The 17,969-nt window shown below is 38.1% G+C and overlaps 1 protein-coding gene across 11 annotated transcripts in view; it reads right to left on the bottom strand.

Moving 5' to 3' along the window:
• The window catches only part of rims1a (regulating synaptic membrane exocytosis 1a), a 78,246-nt gene that overhangs the window by 22,656 nt on the left and 37,621 nt on the right, over positions 1 to 17,969 (bottom strand). For 3 of the 11 annotated variants that reach the window (XM_089011670.1, XM_089011668.1, XM_089011672.1), the window contains exons 10-21: positions 17,116 to 17,239; positions 14,737 to 14,783; positions 14,194 to 14,309; positions 13,972 to 14,102; positions 12,882 to 13,053; positions 12,551 to 12,704; positions 12,195 to 12,248; positions 8,852 to 9,014; positions 7,739 to 7,843; positions 7,226 to 7,285; positions 3,466 to 3,555; positions 1,524 to 1,607 (exon numbers count right to left, since the gene is read on the bottom strand). In XM_089011670.1, the coding sequence (XP_088867796.1) occupies positions 1,524 to 1,607; positions 3,466 to 3,555; positions 7,226 to 7,285; positions 7,739 to 7,843; positions 8,852 to 9,014; positions 12,195 to 12,248; positions 12,551 to 12,704; positions 12,882 to 13,053; positions 13,972 to 14,102; positions 14,194 to 14,309; positions 14,737 to 14,783; positions 17,116 to 17,239 (1,300 nt within the window). Of the gene's footprint in view, positions 1 to 1,523; positions 1,608 to 3,465; positions 3,556 to 7,225; positions 7,286 to 7,738; positions 7,844 to 8,851; positions 9,015 to 12,194; positions 12,249 to 12,550; positions 12,705 to 12,881; positions 13,054 to 13,971; positions 14,121 to 14,193; positions 14,310 to 14,736; positions 14,784 to 17,115; positions 17,240 to 17,969 lie in introns of those variants that run through there. The other 8 variants (XM_089011669.1, XM_089011671.1, XM_089011674.1 and 5 more) reach the window with 8 other exon arrangements.

Here is a 17,969-nt window from a genome sequence, read left to right as displayed (position 1 = left end):
CCGAGGACTGTGTTTGTGTGTGTGTGTGTGTGTGTGTGTGTGTGTGTTTGTGTGTGTGGGTGTCTGAAAGGGAGACAGAGAGTGAGATAGAAAGCTAGAGCACAGAAAAAAGTAAGAAAGAAAGACAGAGACAGAGAAAGAGAGCGAGCAAGAGGGAGAGTGAGAGAGTGAGAGAGAGAGGGAACGAGTGAGTGAGAGAATGAGAAATAGAAAGATGGATATAGCGAGAGACACAAAGAAAGAGAGAGAGCAAAAGAGAGGGCGAGAGAGAAAGTGAGACACAGAGAAAGAGAGACAGAGAAAGAAAGACACAGAGAAAGAGAGAGAGCAAAACAAAGAGAGAGAGAGAGAGAGAGAGAGAGAGAGAGAGAGAGAGAGAGAGAGAGAGAGAGAGAGAGAGAGAGAGAGAGAGAGAGAGAGAGAGAGAGAGAGAGAGAGAGAGAGATTGTGCAAATGCTTGAATAAACTGTAACTCACTGGAGTTTCAGGCACAGTAAAATAAACAGTCGGATGACAGTCATGACACACAAAGAAATTACAACTTGTTCCCATTGAAACCTCTTGCACATAGAAGCTGCAAATGCAATTTCTCGTACAAAAAAAGAAACTTAATGTCAATGCAAGAAGCAGACACAATTGCGCAGGATTTCACAGCAAAGGCAGTCCAGGCTACCGTGAGTTAAAAAACGACCACAAACTGAAGCTTCATTAAGGGAGGAAACAATACGAAACCAACAAGACAAAACTATGTCAACACTACCCACAACCAGAAACACAAACCAATGCCACTCTTGGAAAAGAGAGTGCAAAGATGCACAAAACCTTTACACAATGTGGATGACAAACTGTGTAGAATTTGTCCGAGAGCGGTTACTCTGACAAATTCTACTTTGTATGTCACACAGCCACTGTGTTAAAGTCATGACCACAGAGTACCATGCAGGAATTTAGGACAAAAAAGTTAGCAGGAAAAGTATAGTTTGTGATTTTATCCTGTGTGTTTAACCTTACTACCGCTGGTATAGGAATTGTTAACCCTTGCAGTTTTTGTCCAATATTTGGTCATTTTAGAATGTTGGACAGGTGTCCGCGACATTAAATTCTGGTACAAATTCACGATGGTGAGGATTTCCTGGTTTGAAGAACAAAAAATATGTTTTAAAAAATACAATTCAGTCAATGAATCTCAATTCCAGTATACTGTATCTGTGTTTATTTCCACACAAGATAAAATCACATTTGCTATATTGTTTTAAATTCCCAAAATAGATTAGCATTATTCAAGCTTGATAATTGTTTTTTTTTTAATTAACAAAAAGTTTCCAAAGGATTAAGAATGAACAGCAGTTTGAAAACCACATGACAAAATAAATTGGAGTTTGAAAGTTAAAAAAAGGGCAGTCATTGTTGGAATTAACGGTTGGATATGAAAGTTGCATAAAGATTTGAAATTGGTACTCAGTGGTATCACAATTTGAGCTCAAGAGAGTTGAGAGAGAAGTTACGGCTCCACAAAAGGGTACCTGTCATCTTCGGGGGAAGCATGTTGGATAAAAATCCTCGGGCTCGGAGGACGTCTCCGGGGCAATGAATGGGACAATGATTTTCTATGTGTGCACAAGGACAAAAATAACTTTTCTGAAAAAATACTTTTGAGTAACCATAACCACTAATATTAATAAGTCCAACACAGTCTGTCACATAACATGAATGTACAACACCATTCACTTTTTCCATCAAAAAAATACCTCTGACAAAATGTAAAACATGTGAACATTATTTACCGTATTTTCCAGTGAATGAGGCGCATTGGAGTATGGACCGCACCCCCAATAAATTGTGTATTTTCAAACTTTTTACATATGTAAGGCGCGGCTTCAATGAATGTAAATATTTATATTTGTTTATTTTCCAAATAAAATATATAAATATATAAAAATCTTCCAAATACTGTATAAGGCAAACCGCATTATAAGGCGCTACAGTAGAGGCTGTCTTCTACAGGGGGAAATGGAGTCAGTAGCTGCTGATAGTTGTTACCCGAACTTTTCACTTCCAACTCAACTGTAGCGCAAAGTGCAGTCTGTGTGCATGGGTTGAGTTTTCAGTCTTTCTGCGTTTTGCTAGACTTCGTACGAGCGACACTGGGTATAAAAAGGCCACTTGCGGCGTTGTTGGATGGAACTAGCCTTTTACCAGCCAATTGTAGCGCCATCCCTCATTTGCATTAAAATTAGTGCAAAATGCGTTATTTATTTGTTTGTTTGTTTATTTATTTGCCATATTTTCCAGTGTCACATCACATGTAATGCACACCTGCGTATAAGGCGCATGGTCATCTTTTGAAGAAAATCAACGGTTTTGGGTGTCCCTTATATGCCGGAAAATACGGCACTCTAAGTGGAAAACCTGACTCACACGACTATATCACTTAAAATTAGAAACTAGTGTTTCAAACTCTTATATTTTCATGTCTTGTGCAAACAGCACAGAATTGCTGCTGCTCACAAAAAAAAAAAAAAAAGTTCTCATCCCGTGACCGTAAAATGTCCTTGGGAGTTTTGAAACGCGCTTACAAATAAAATGTATTATTATATATCATGTATTATTATTATTACTTCCATCACATCATTGGAAAACAAATATTACAAATATAATGTATTATTATTATTATTATTATTATTATTATTATTATTATTATTATTATTATTATTATTATTATTTACCAGCGCAACATTTGGCATCGTATGACTGCCAGTGAGCTTTGCGATATGAAACATGTTTATACTTTTTAACACTTGAGGGCAGCAGAGGTAATATTATTCCTGATTTGCTCATTGCTTCTGAAAGCTGATCTGCAGCGTCCAGCCAAAACTGCCACAATTTTTTGTTTATCGAAATTGCATGTAATTTAAAGCTCATTTCGGTTATATGAATATTAGTAGTGTACTGGCTATAGTTAAATATCACCAGAAAATAAATGTATTCATATTTTGTAGTGCAGGCACTACAATTTGTCTGCGACGTTCAAAGTTCGTACTGTGGATCCCAGACATAAACAATTGCAATTTTTTACGACAGCAAACACAAAGCATGACACAACTCAATCTCACCAAGCAGACAAATTTCTCAGGAAATGATAAAGGACTGTATTGTATTTGACGTATTCACTGAAGGACGAATTGTTGAAATAAGAGCATGTAAATAGGATCGAGAATTAGAAATATGTGAGTGGTGAAATGAATCACAACAACAACGGCCCAAAAAAGAACAGATCATCATCAAGTAAAACAGTGTTAATTTGAACGCAAGTGAAAAAGGAAAATTGATAAACAGTGAGTGAGTGCCTTGGGTTGTTCAGAAGGTGATGCAAGACATTGAAAAGTCAAGAAAAAAGTGCAATATGAAAGGCTAAAATGGAAGTCAGCATCACGACATGAGGGTGGTGGATACAAAGCATGGTACCTTTCCAATTCAGATGAGGGGACATGATTATCAGGAGTCAGACAGTTGGTGCTAGCACTCCTAACCCTGTCCAGAGAAGGCTGAAGATCACTAGAGGCATCACAGCATAACATGCCATCCGATGGAGGGAGAGGAGGATGGAGAGGAGAGACAGGGCAAGAGGTCAACCACAAAGAGAAAAAAAACAATGGACAAACACAAAACTTATTTCAAAAGAAAGTTTGGTTGGATTCACCAAATTGATAAATCTCAGAACTAAGCCTTGCATGGCTGCAGGGCACAATCATGTGGCCGGGAGCCGTCTTGAGGGTGCAATTACATGCTTACCAATCTCACTGTGCGATGATGGCATAATTATCAGGGCGAGTATTCTAGATGGGAGTTTAGCTAAGCTGTTGACATGCTTGCACGGTACACTGATGACTGACCAGAGCAGATTTCCCCGAAACAGCATGCATTAATAATCAAATTAGAACACACTGAATCTAATTGGACAACAAAAAGACGTGACTTTTTGCCGAAAAGTTACTGAAATGAACATCTTCATTAACCAGAGTAACAGCAGCTATTTGGTGTTATGTAATAGGATGGCCATATGCTTCAAAAACTTCGTACTCTTTGGCATTCGACTCAGCATGATTCCAATTTGATCTTGGCTTTCCTCCCTGGTGCTTTCTAATATCTTTGTTACTGCTTTATTTCCTGTATGGAATAGTTGTCCATGTTAAGCACTTTGTTACAGCTTCAGCTGTTATTAAAGCGCTATATAAATCAATATGTATTGTAGTGTATTGTATAAACAAAGAGAAGAATTGGAATTGAAGCGGATTTACGTGTGACAGGAGATGCGAGGCAATCACTTTTTGTGGATGCTACAGCTCCGTGTTCAAAACGTAGCCTGTAGCAGACATGCACATTCTACCACGACGTCACAGATTCACTGGTGAAAATGAGGCTTTGATCCTCTCCTCTTTCATCTAGAACTGCTTCATGCAACAAAGAGGGTGCAGAAAGTGCTTGAGATTGAAGACTATCTATGTCTTTTGTGTTGTGTCACAACATTTGTTCTGTTTGTTGTTTTTTTTTTACTTCAAGATGGTGCCGCAAGCGTGGCTGCCTTTCCTGCAGCTCCTTCCTGTATGTAGTTTTTTCTGCTGTGAGATGTAAATTTCTCCACTGTGAGACGAATTAAGTTTCATCTAATGTCATCTATCCTAATCGAAAACAATTTGACAACAATTTTGCAATACAGTCATCTCTACGTTTAACTTGTTTGCAGTGAATAAATTTATTCGTTTGGAAACCAATTCAAATAATACAATTCAAACAATACAGTTGAGAATATGGTGACCTTGCAAAATATATTTTTATTCTTTCTTTATGTTTTTTAATAAAATATCTATCTTATAAATTATGCAACACTTTCTTTTTGTTTACTTTTTTGTCACTATGTACAGTTTTTATTTTTTCAGAAACAATTTTGTGCAGTTGTCCAATTCAGCCAACTGAATCAATTTTGTGTATGCAATTTCAATTTTACTGCTGTAGATTGTGGGACTATCATATTTTATTTTATTGTATTCTATCTCATCGCATCTTATCTTATCTTCACCTCCACCAAATATTTCCCCCCATTTTGAGAAACACTGTAGTAGAGAAGAAGTATAGCATACCAAATAAGCCAGTCTTTCAAAGTGGTTTAAATGTGACTCACACAATTTTGGCATTATAGAATTCGTAGTTGTACATGACGATACAAATATAGAGATTTAAAAAAAATTGAGACACAGATTACACATTTAAGTATGAGAGAACCCCTAATTGCAAAAAAAAAAAAAAACAATGCAATTGAAAATGTACTATGCAGTGTTTAATAAACTAACTGGAGGTGAGGTAAATCATATCTGAAAGTCAAGTTTCAAGAGCAAGTCCCAAATCCCATAATTGTTAACAAGTCAAGTAAGAAGACTCATATCCCACACCATTGCTATGGTTGCATTGGAACACTTAATATTTTTGTTTGAAGCATATCCAACATTCTCCTTCTTCTTACCTCCTCAGGTTATTGCATTTTTTAAAATAAAAGAGGTATCCTTGGTGGGAGGATTTTACTGTGCTTAGTGGACATACTGAACACAGGGTAAGTGTGCATGCCAGCAACAGAAACAGCAAAAGATTGTAGGAGAAGGGAAAAACAAATAATTGTGTGTAGACAAAAGAGAGAAAGAGTTCCACGGGGCAAATGAAGAATAAACTTTATCTAAAATCTTATGCAGTTGAGTATGTCATAGTTGAAATGTCATTTACCATCGCAAATGTTAGCATTTAATTCGGTCACTTCTTGTACTCTTCATGTATATCTATTAAACATGATTATTATTTTTTTATTTATCAAGGGATATAATACCAGAAAAGATCGATGACCAGATGCAATCAATCAATTTATGTAGTTATTTTTACGTATTTATGTATTTATTTATACTGATAAAGGATAACCAATAAAGTATGTACGAGCGAAAGTGTTCTCTGCATTAATCCCTTGCCTCTGAAAATAGGCATGGCTGTACTGGGAATGAGCCCACTTGTAACTAATATATTTACTAAAAATTGAGGCAGACTCACATTTTGTGTACTACTTCAGATTTTATGTTTTAAAAACACAGCCCGATAATGTTATTTTTTTTCCTTATCCCCAAAACTTTGGTAAGCCAGACCAAATAGTAAATATCTTGAAGAACAGCTAACATTATTGCCTAGATATTAAATGTATTGGTTTGAAATGTTTGTCCAGTGTAAAAAAGAAACTTTTCCAAATATATACTGTATGTTTAAAAGGAACAGGAGAAAATGACGGTGATAAAAAAATGAGTCATGATATGAATTGGCCTGCAGTGCTCTCTTGTGGCTTAGAAGAAGATTTGCAAGCAAATTACTTTCATGTGATCCCCGTTTTCTAGATTTTTTTTTCTCAAAACCATAACTCATTTTGGGGCAATATATATTATATTATATTACTATATTATATTACTTTATTACATTAACATTATTACTTTAGTCGTGACTGACACTCCTGACAACCGTTTTAAAGGCAACCAATGCATGTCACGTAATCTCTCTGTGTCATAATCTGGTTGGCGACCAACGGGGGGCGTTGTCGGCCCCGCCTGCACCTGCACAGGTGCTGGTCGTCCCGATCAGATTGGCGACCAACGGGTAGCGACGTCAGCCCTGCCTGCAGCCTCGCAGGTGCTGGTCGTTTTAATCACTGACACTTAAAAGGACACCCGGCACGACCATCCGTGGTCGGTTCATTGCTTGCTGCATGTTTGTTGCATGCTTTGTCTGCAATTGCATGCTGTGCATGTGTTTGTTTAACCTTGGCGGACTTTTACTTTTGGTCTTCTTTTGCTACTTTGTATTTTTTCCATTCAGATGATTTTGATGTTTTACATTTTGTTCCTGCTGACTTTAATTTAATACAATTTGTCAAACACAACCTCCTGCTGCCTCCTGCTTTTTGGGATCCGCACCCGCCATCACCACCTCGCAAACGTGACACTCTGTAAATCTTTACTAATGTTTATTTCTTTGTTTAGAATGAATATTGCATCAAAAAGATGACGGCTATCTTTTCAACTATTATCTTCTTGCAGCAGATAAAAGGCTATTTTATAGAAATACAATGGAAGTACAAGTTCTGAGCCAGAAATTCACATCCAGAAGCACAGAGCATGGAATATGACATGAGTGACCAAGTTACCTTAAGTGGATGCACTCAGCACTTTTGCCTCGCATTGATTGGTGGATCATGATGACCTCACTGTGGTAACCATGGGGATGGATGACACATGAGGAAATCAACAACAATTCCCCAAAACAGGAGAGCAAAGGGGAGAAGAGAATGAATTGGAACGAGAAGACGCTATGTGCAAACACAAATGTAGACAAGAACAGAGGCTCACATGCCAAAACACACACATTTCGATGTATCCCTTTTCAAACAAGTAATCAGTAAGCTACAGTGCCAACCTCTTTTCAAGATCCAAACCAACCATGTAAAGCAAAGATTGGTGTTACAATAATGCAAAAAAAGAAAGAAAGAAAACCCATCAAGCATTTTTCTTTACTCTAGAATGCGGTTTCACCCTCAATGGCAACCACACACTTCATACAGTTAAATGTGTTTCCACTTTGCAGCATACACTACAAGACTGTTATTGTTCAAAATTCAAGTTACACAATAAGTGAACATACAAGGATTCAAGTGAAATACCTGTCATCCAGGTAGTCCGGATCCGTCCGGTGACCTCTTGCAGAGTCATTGTAACGGGTCGGAGACTGAGAATGCCTGGGGTGTGAAAGTTCGTCGTCAAGACTCCTGAAATAGACAGGCAATGAAGATCTAATTAAAGAAGGACATGACTTATATCACTGTTGTGGTCAGGCAATACGGTACACAATTCTTGGCTGGGCTCAGTTGGCTCAGATAGTCAAAGTAGAGCTGGCAGTACAATCAGTTCCGGAGTAGTTGGGTATTTCATTGGAAGATGGGCTGCCTTTGTTGGCTACACTGAGAAAATGTGGTGCCTTGAATTTACTCAATTTCATTTTGCCAAGTGGTTGCACAAAGTAAGCTCATTTGTATCCAGATACACTTTATAGGTAGACGACAAAATGAAGGAAATTATACAAACCATTATTTCTTTCAGTGTACCGTAAGATTTGGCTTTTCCTACATATTGAAGATTTAGCACTGAATGAAAACACGGATGAAAAATAAATCAGCATTTTTTGGGGGGGGACACACAACAGAAGAAAAGTACTTTTTGAAAGCCCAAGAATTTATAGGGATTGCCATTACTGACCAAAATATTGGCATTGGATTGGATTAGCCTTTATTAGTCTTGCAGTCGGGACATTTACTGTAAAGGCAGCCACTCTCAAGGTGCTATCTTGAACCCAAATAACAAAAAAACAAAATAACAAATAATCTGACACAACACAAAAGACACATTCAATCAATCTGAAGCACTTTCTGCACCCATTTGTTGCATGAAGTAGTTCTAGATTAAAGAGGAGGGGATCACAGCGTCCTTTACACCATTGGATCAGGTACGTCATGGTGCAATGAGCATGTCTGATACAAACTTAATTTTGAAAGCAAACACAAAGCTGTAGTATCCATTGACGAAAAGAAATTGTCTTACATGTCCTGTCCCACGTAAATCCGCTTCTATTCCAAGCCGCAACAGTTCCACATACGCATCGGCACTCTGCACATTTTGACTGGCATTTTGGATACCACTTAAAATTCATAATGTGGCCCACGACTACATAGCACTGACCTTTCAATGAAACGTCATTTTCAAATCCAATCACTTCTCACCTCTGTGCGGGGACATTGGCTGGCCGTGAACGCATATATTCCTGCTCCTCACGGTGGGGAGACACTGAGCGAGAACGTATATGATGTGAAGTCGTCCTTTGGCGCTCGGGCACCTCCAGGGTGGACGTGGGCTCCCGTTGGCGCTCCCTGCCACGTCCCTCTGCTGCCAGCGATGGTGCATGTTAAATGGATATGGATACAGGTCAAATAGTTATTCACAAGTAAATTAACTTTTCAATCACTGTGCATCAAACATGATTTCAGAGCTCATATGCAAATGATTTTGAGATGTAGATGTCTAATCTTGTGGATGGATTGCAGCCTGATATGGAAATGTTGTAGAATGTTACTTATGACACATCTATAAAACAATAACATCAAATGATAAGTACATAATCACCTGACCATCTCACTATTCCCATGCCATCTACACTGAAAGGCTTTAAACAGTGTCAACATAACTAAGCAAGTAGCACTTTATGTCGACCGAATAGAAAACAGTACATTTGGGTTGGACATCAAAAGATAAATACTATACATTATAAGATAAGTGATCAACATTTTGGATTTTAGTTTGTAGATCTAAACTTTGAAGATTGTACCTTATGTTTGAATGCATCCACTTTTCACATGAGTAAAAGTGTTTCAACCTCGCTTAGTTTCAACTTTTTGAAATAGGTTGTGTGCAGTTCACTCAGTTTCAGATTTGTGGTTTGTTTGTCAATAGTTTCAATTTATGGGCTTTTCAGAGTTGTGTTTTGTTTGTCAATACTTTCCATTTATAGGCCAACCATAAAAAATAATGGAGCTGTCACTCAAAGAAAAGTGATTATGTAATTTAAAGCAGATTCTTTACTTACAGACAGTGTAGGTGTTCAAATAGAATCTGACGAAGGCGGAAGTAGACGCCGAAACATGTCAGGTATTTGAACACCTACAAGTAAAGAATCTGCTTTAAATTAGATATCAAGTAGACAGGATAAACTTAGTACAACGAAAAGTGATTATGAAACTGAGAGAAGGTGAAAAATCAGACCACTGGACATTGACAATGGTACAAATTATACACTCTGAGTTGAGAAAATAGGAACGTCTAGGATGGAATTTCCCCAAAATTCCAGAGATAAAACCCATACACAAAAGTTTTAAAGAGTGATGAGATGACTCTTACCCTCTACCAATGTGATGGAAGGGAATATGCATAACTAACCAAACTAAAACAAAAACATATACTGTATTTTCCGGTGCACCGGATGCGCACACCCAATGAATGGTGTAGTTTCACACTTTTTCCATATAAAAGGTGCACCTGAGTATAAGGTGCACCTTAAATGAATGAAAAAAAAAGTTTTCCAAACGTAATTTATAAATATATAAACGTTTTCCAAATGCAAGGCACACCACATTATAAGGAGCGACAGTAGAGGCTGGGGTTACACACTACTTCTACAGGGGGAAATAGAGTTGGTGGATGCTGAAAGTAGTTTCCTGACCTGTTGTGGCTCAATATGAATTCATATATATATATATATATATATATATATATATATATATATATATATATATATATATATATATATAGGCGCACCTGAGTATAAGGCGCAGGGTCATTTTTTTTTAAAGAAAATCCAGGCTTATGGGTTGCCTTATACACCGGAAAATATATTATTTACTCGGCATCTTCTAGGACACACTCTCAAATTTTCATTGACGATGGATGAGAGTCCTTTTCCAATGCTTTTGGGGGGGGAGTAAACATGGAAATAGTGTTACAGCAAACATTTAATGGTGTGTTATTCGTATATTTCAAGAAATTGTATGTACAGTATTATAAAATATTCTAACAAATCATTCTTTGTAGTCACAGCAAGAATATGAGCCAAAGACAAAAATAGAAATAAAGAGCGTGATCAGCCTTGAAGGCATATGTGCATCCTTGCTGGGCTTTGTTTTGATCCCAAGGTCCCTGGCTTCATTTCCAACATTGCAGTACCTCAAAGCTTGCAATGGCCCACTAGTTTCGCTTTGAGTGAGTCTACCATTTTTCCTTCCCATTTATATCCACCCAGACACACCAGATGGTTTGTTTTCCAAAACAGTTTGTTTCACAAGCCCATCTGGGTACGACTTGATCTAAGGTGTACAGGAAGAGCAGCAACTTTTCTGAAAAAAAGTTGCAGGGTGACTGAATGATGATTTTCATCACAAAAGCATTGATTGTGGTTTCTTGATTTTAATTTTTTTGAATAAAAAAATAGTGTCCTGTACTGATGAAATTGGTGCCATTAAGAGTGCATTCGCACATATCTTTTTGTGTTGCGTTTTGTTTAGAACCTTCTTCCGAGCTTTGAAGACACTGAAACCAAGACAAAACACATGACAATTGCCTCTTGTCTTCTAATAGGATGCTCTGCAGTTACCTATTTCATCAACAGTACACTTTCCAGAATGAAGATTTCATACCAGTATTTTTGTGAATACTTAATTTTCCGGTGTATAAGGTGCACCGGACTATAAAGTGCATCCCCCAATGAATGGTGTATTTTCAAACTTTTTTCCATATATACCAAGGGTCGAAAACCTATGGCTCGCGAGCCATATATGGCTCTTTTGATGATTGCATATGGCTCACCGCTAAAACTAAATACATAGTCTCGCTTTTTCGCTGTTCATTTCCTGTGTGGGCGGCAGTTGGCGGAAAGCGCAATTTTGATTGGATGATATTGACCTAGGTGGCCGTTGATGTCAAAACAGGTTAAGGGCCTCTTTTAAAGAAGCCTGACAAGTATTGTACACTTCAGGGTGAATGGACCGAAGGATTCCCCTTTGTGGAGAGAAAAAGGTTCTGCCGTGGTTCTAATTTGCAATGAAACAATACCATCGATGAAACAGTCGAATGTCAGCAGCACTTTGACAAGCCCCATGCTAACGTGAGCATCAATATACTTCTGCGAAAGACAGCAGGAATGAATGCAGTGTGTCATACACTGCATTTAAATCTACCATTTCAACATTACATCCATTTCATTCAGAATCCCTCATTTATTGTTTGATTTTTATTTTCAGTCAAATATCAAATACACTAGGGTTCAGAAAATGGATGGATCAACAAACATTAATACAATCCCAGTCAGCATTCACGTCTGTGTCAACAAACAGTCTACAACATTGTACTTTTGACACCACTAAGTCAAGGTGTTCGATGGTCACTTGTTGAGTGAATGCTCGGGTCAATGTGAATTGGGGCGGGGGGTAAATTTCACTTTGTATACAAACATACAAAAACATGACACAGAAAAAAACATTGGAAGCATTGGATAGTACAAAAACAATCCCCACGCACCTTTAGAAACTACTGCTGTAACCTCAAATTCAGTCTCTGTTACACGTTGAGAACCTACATACACACAGGCATACACACACACACACACACACACACACACACACACACACACACACACACACAGGCACACACACACACACACACACACACACACACACACGCAGACAACCCCCCAAACACACACAGGGCATGCACACATTCCAGTACATATCACGTGTTAGGGGAGGGAAATAAAAGCAGTACATATTACACAAATTCTATGATTGGGGGAAAAAATTCCCCGTGCACACAAACAGACAGAGAACATGACACTACTTAGAAACAAACACTTAAAAACATAGACATGCAATACTTACGCTGCAGCTTCCTGCCCGGGTTGTCTGTGTGTATGTGTCGACGAGGCAGATATGGGGAGGGATGGGGTAGCGGTATAGATGAGACATCATGCGTTTGGAGGGGATACCAATGTGGCTTGTCATCCAGCAAGGCAGTCTCCAGCTCTATCAGGATCTGCCAATTCAAAGTTTTGATTGCAAATAACTAATGGTTTGTTTGAAAACAATGAGTCTGTGATTTTACTTGGGAATTGCTGTCCATGTAAGTCTTATCTTTGACTTCAAAAAAGTGTAAAGTACTATGTATGTGTGTGAATGTGTCGGTTTGTGTGGGTGTGGGTGTATGTATTACTTCTCCCATAAAGATGCTGTCCTCCTCTGGTGATCTGGGCTGGTCCCACACAGTCAACTCCAACATATGGTTGCGAAAATCCCTACGATGGATGTGAGTGTAGAGGAATGTTTGGTTCCACTTGGGCTCGCAGGTCTTCTTCACTGCTTTTGTCCTGCGTTTACTCTTGTCACTATTCAAACACATCCAAACACAAATGTAAAGTTTTGTTATTTTGCATTCAGCAATGATTAACAGCTGATTTGTATCATAATTTTTTTTGTTTTATATATTTTTTTTTGCGTTTAGCAATGATTAAAAGCCAGTAAGAGCTGCTGTACATAGGACAGAGTATTTAGTTATGCAATTCATTCTAAGTACAGGAGCAAACCTCAAAATATAATCCATCAATCTATCCATCAATCCACCCATCCATGTTCTGATCCGCTATATCCTCAAAAAGCTTGCGGGGGGAGTTGGAGCCTATCCCAGCTATCTTTGGGTCGTAGGCTTGAGACACCCTGAACTGGTTGCCAGCGAATCGTACATCAAACTTAGTCCAACAACCATCCACCTTCACACTCACAAATAGGCACAATTAAGAGTGTTCCATTAACCTGCAATGCATGTTTTTGGAATGCCGGAGGAATCCAGAGAAAAAACACGGAGACATGAGCAGAACATGCAAACTCCACACAGGGAGACTAGAGACTGATTCAAACCTCGCACCACACAGCGAGGTGAATAGTCATTTAAAAATGTAGTGTTTTTTATTTTCCGTACCGCTTTATCCTCATTAGGGTCGCGGGGGTTGCCGGAGTCTATCCCAGTCGTCTTCAGGCACGAGGCGGGGAACGCCTGAATTGGTTGCCAGCCAAGCGCAGGGCACACAGGGACAAACGACCATTTGCACTCACACTCACACTGACACCGAGAGACAATTTTGGAGTGTTCAATCTGCCTGCCATGCATGTTTTTGGAATGTAGGGGGAAACCGGAGAAACCGGAGAAACCGGAGAAAACCATAATTTAAAAATAATAATCATAATTTTGACTACTTAAGAAAATGTCCCCTTCATGATATAAAAACAAAAACATTGGACAGCTGTACCTGCGATCGGGAAGAAAGTACATTTTGACATATGGGCTTCTGGGTCGTCCATCAGGCCGAAGAGGGAGCTCCACCGCTTGGAGCACATTGACTATAAGTTGGTGACCCGCTTTGTCATACCAGAGCTTTACCTGCAAGACAAATACACCCAAACCACGTTTCGTCCAGAGTCCTCCCAATGTGTAAGAGCTAACAGTGGAGTAATAGCGCATACACACTCACAGAGAGTTTTCCTGGCATGAGCTGTGGAGCATCAAGAATCATTCTCGGACTGGTGGGAGATAAAAGATTTATTGATGGCCGCTCCATCTTCTGAGACTCAAATGAACTTGAGCCTGCTATGAAGAAAGAAAGAAAAAAAGAAATAACTCGCAAATCAGAGTAATCAAAGGTGTTACCTACTGTATGTTATTTGAAATGAAAATAAAACATGAACAAAGAAGGATTGTGATAGTTTCTGCAATGCTTGGGGGTAGTTTTTCTTTTGGTTTTTGTCATCAGTTCATTTTAATGACAAAAGAAAACTTGGTATGTGTATATAATTCTAATCACAAATTATAATCACTTGTATTGTTAGAAAAACACTTCAAATTTCAAAATTGGTTGACTTTTCTATAACAGACAGCTGTCGGATGTTCATGTTTTCTTAAGAGCAGATGCATAGTATACAAATTTTGCATATTTTACATATTTTATGAAAGATTGACGAGCATCGCAGAAGGGTTGAACTTTGGAGATTCGCCTGATCACATAAGAGATACCTACTGGATTCTAATGGAGGGTGGGAGGTGTCTGGGATTCTTGGGATATCACTGAAAAAGAAAAGGCAAAATGTATGAGCCATTTTCATGTTTGCAAATGATAGGGTTGAATACAGTCAAGTTAGCCTTTTTTTGTAGCTGTGCGGGCTTGCATGCATGATTCAGAAAGTATTCAAAGTGGTTATCTCCAGCAGATGTATAGGCTAGCAAATACAAAACATGGCAAAGCAAATAATGATAGAATGTGGCCATTTCTTAAATGAACACTGTCTCATATGTCATCACTAAATCACTAAATGATGTCAGGCTGAAAAACTACATGAAATAAAAAAGAACAATTATCCCAGCTTACCAAAGAACAGTGATATGAGGATCCATACGTGTGAGTTTGTCCTATTTTTCATAACACTTTGTTTACTACAGTTTATACCTGATGAAGAAGTCGAGGATTCTTTATTGTATGAACTCAGACATTGTTGCAGTTATAATTGTTATTATTATTATTATTTTTAATGTATTCATCTCTGGTCTGTGATGGAAACTAAATACGATACCTACAGTGTATATATAATTACAAAAACACACATACTGATCCAAGAACAAAAGCAAGCATCATTGCAGTAAAATCAAATCGTGCTAGAGCAATTCCAGCAGCCGAAATTCAAAGAAGAATGAAGAGTACAATCCGAAGAACACCATCTCTATTGTGAAATATGGGGTGGTAGCATCATGCTTTGGGAGTGTTTTTCTGCACATATGACACTGCATTAAAGAGAGGACGACTGGGGCCTGGTATTGTGAGATTTTGGGAAACAACCTCCTTCCCTCAGTCAGGGCATTGAAGATGGGTCGTGGCTGGGTCTTCTAATACGACAACGACCCGAAGCAGACCGCCAGGAAAACCTAGGAGTGGCTCCTTAAGAACCATATAACGGTTCTAGCATGACCCAGCCACTCTCCAGACCTGAACCCAATCAAAAATCTTTGGAGGGAGCTCAAACTCCAAAACGAAGATCTGTTGGAAGAGTGGGAACAACTACAGGAAATGGTTGACCTCTGTGATAGAAAACAAAGGCTATTGTGCCGAATATTAACATTTATTTTCTCAGTTGTTCAAATACTTATTTGCAGCTATATCATACAAATAAATCATGTATTGTGATTTCTGCATTTTTCTTTTTAGTTTGTCTTTCTCACAGTGGACATGGCATCTACGGTGAAATAGCAAAATTGCAGGGTGTTCAAATTCTTATTTTCTTCACTGCAAGCATACTTTCTTGTTGAAATGCCGGCTTATTTGGCTTTTGGAAAACAAATATTGTTTTCAAAAATGACTCCCATTTTGCAGCCCTTTCAGTTTGAAAATATGACCAGATGAACTATTGCAGCCATTTTCAAAGAAGCCAAATTGGGCAGATGCCCATCTATAGGAAGGATCATGCTATTCTTGGGGTGCAAAATGTCATCAGCAAGATGAAACTTATTATTGAGCCATTTGCATAAAGGAATAAAAAAGGTCTGGATTCAAACGTAAGATTACTTACTGATATTTTCTATATACCCTTTGTGAGTGTTTGGAGAGAAATTAATACATTCAACTTGTGTTCCAAAACAAAGCAAATATGTATGGCAACGTCATCAATAAAAACAGGCCCAATAATGCTGAAAAAAAAATCAACATTAGATGCTGTCAAAGTAGGTGTTGTTATCGTCAATAAATTTTGTTTCCTTCCTAAAATAATGGCAGAAATGATTTTTACTCAGTTTTGCAGAAAAACTGAAAACATGCTAATTACATTCATGTAGAGGGGACTATGTAGTCAAGGTGGCCAGCATCCCGAGGAGATGCCTTTGGCAAAAACAATGTTAAAATATGAATCATACCATTATTTTGAAAAGGTGACGATTCTCAACTTCACTCTTTTCAAACGTTTATAATGTATTGATGAATAAAATATCCCATACAAAATAAATCACTAAACAGACAGACGGACGGACGGACGGACGGGCGGGCGGGATGGATAGATAGATAGATAGATAGATAGATAGATAGATAGATAGATAGATAGATAGATAGATAGATAGATAGATAGATAGATAGATAGATAGATAGATAGATAGATAGATAGATAGATAGATAGATAGATAGATAGATAGATAGATAGATCTTGACAAATACAATAGGCGAGCAAACAATCAGTCATAAAATGTATGGATTGTTGTTGTAAAGGTGGAATGTTTTAATTGCTTAACAGTCAAGTGTACTGAAAGCTATGTCCACCCACTGGCGAATGATGTATGACTTGTGTTTAAGTGTGCACAAAATTCGATCACATTAGCTGTCTTAAAAAAATACATTTAGTTAGAAACGTAGAACTAATACCCTATAGGCCGGGATACAACCAACTCGACTTGAGGTTCCGCTTGAGATTCCAGGATGATGTTGTAAACTTCCTTCATGGTGGCTCCTGGTAACAGTTTCCCATTCCACTGCAAAACTTCATCCCCTGAAATGACATTATTTGGTCATGTTTGGTGTGAAAGTGATTTTCAAACATTTATATACAGTAAAGTCTCGTTATATCGATATTCAAGGGAGTCTGAAAAAATATCGATATAACCGGGACTATCGATATATCCGACCCTGTTTGCATGTAATTTTCTCCGTGCGTGCATAGAAATAGTATCGATATAACCGGGACTATCGATATATCCGATATCGATATAACGAGACTTTACTGTATTATGTTTTAATTGTGTGACAGAGCCACACAATTAGTCTAACTTCAATATCCTACAGACATACAGTAATTGTGTAAAATTGATGCGTCCTAAGTCAATTGAGTGGTTCATTTTACAGTATGAAGACAATTTTTCAAGTCACCAAAAGGATTAGTTTACATTGTAAACATTTTCAGAAGGAAATACAAGCCTGTTTGATTATGATAAACTTTGTGGAGAAAGGACAAATTCCCAACTGTGTGTAGTCAGGAACAATTTTAATAAAGTCGAAAATGCAGAGTTTAATTTGTTCAGCATTCCTGTGTGGGGTTTGCATCTTTTCCACGTGGCTTTTCTGCAAGTAAAACGGCTTCTACCTGCATTCCAAAAACATGGATGGTCGGTTTACGTAACACTCTAAATTGTCTGTATGTGTTGTTTTGAGCATGAATGCTTGTTGGTAAGTGTATGTCCTGCAATTGGGTGGCAACCAGTTCAGGGTGTCCCTTATTGCCA

This window comes from Hippocampus bargibanti, linkage group LG13, assembly GCF_051943395.1.
Source record: "Hippocampus bargibanti isolate YZ-2025 linkage group LG13, ASM5194339v1, whole genome shotgun sequence".
Lineage (NCBI taxonomy): Eukaryota > Metazoa > Chordata > Actinopteri > Syngnathiformes > Syngnathidae > Hippocampus > Hippocampus bargibanti.
This window is presented reverse-complemented; position numbering and strand designations above follow the sequence as displayed.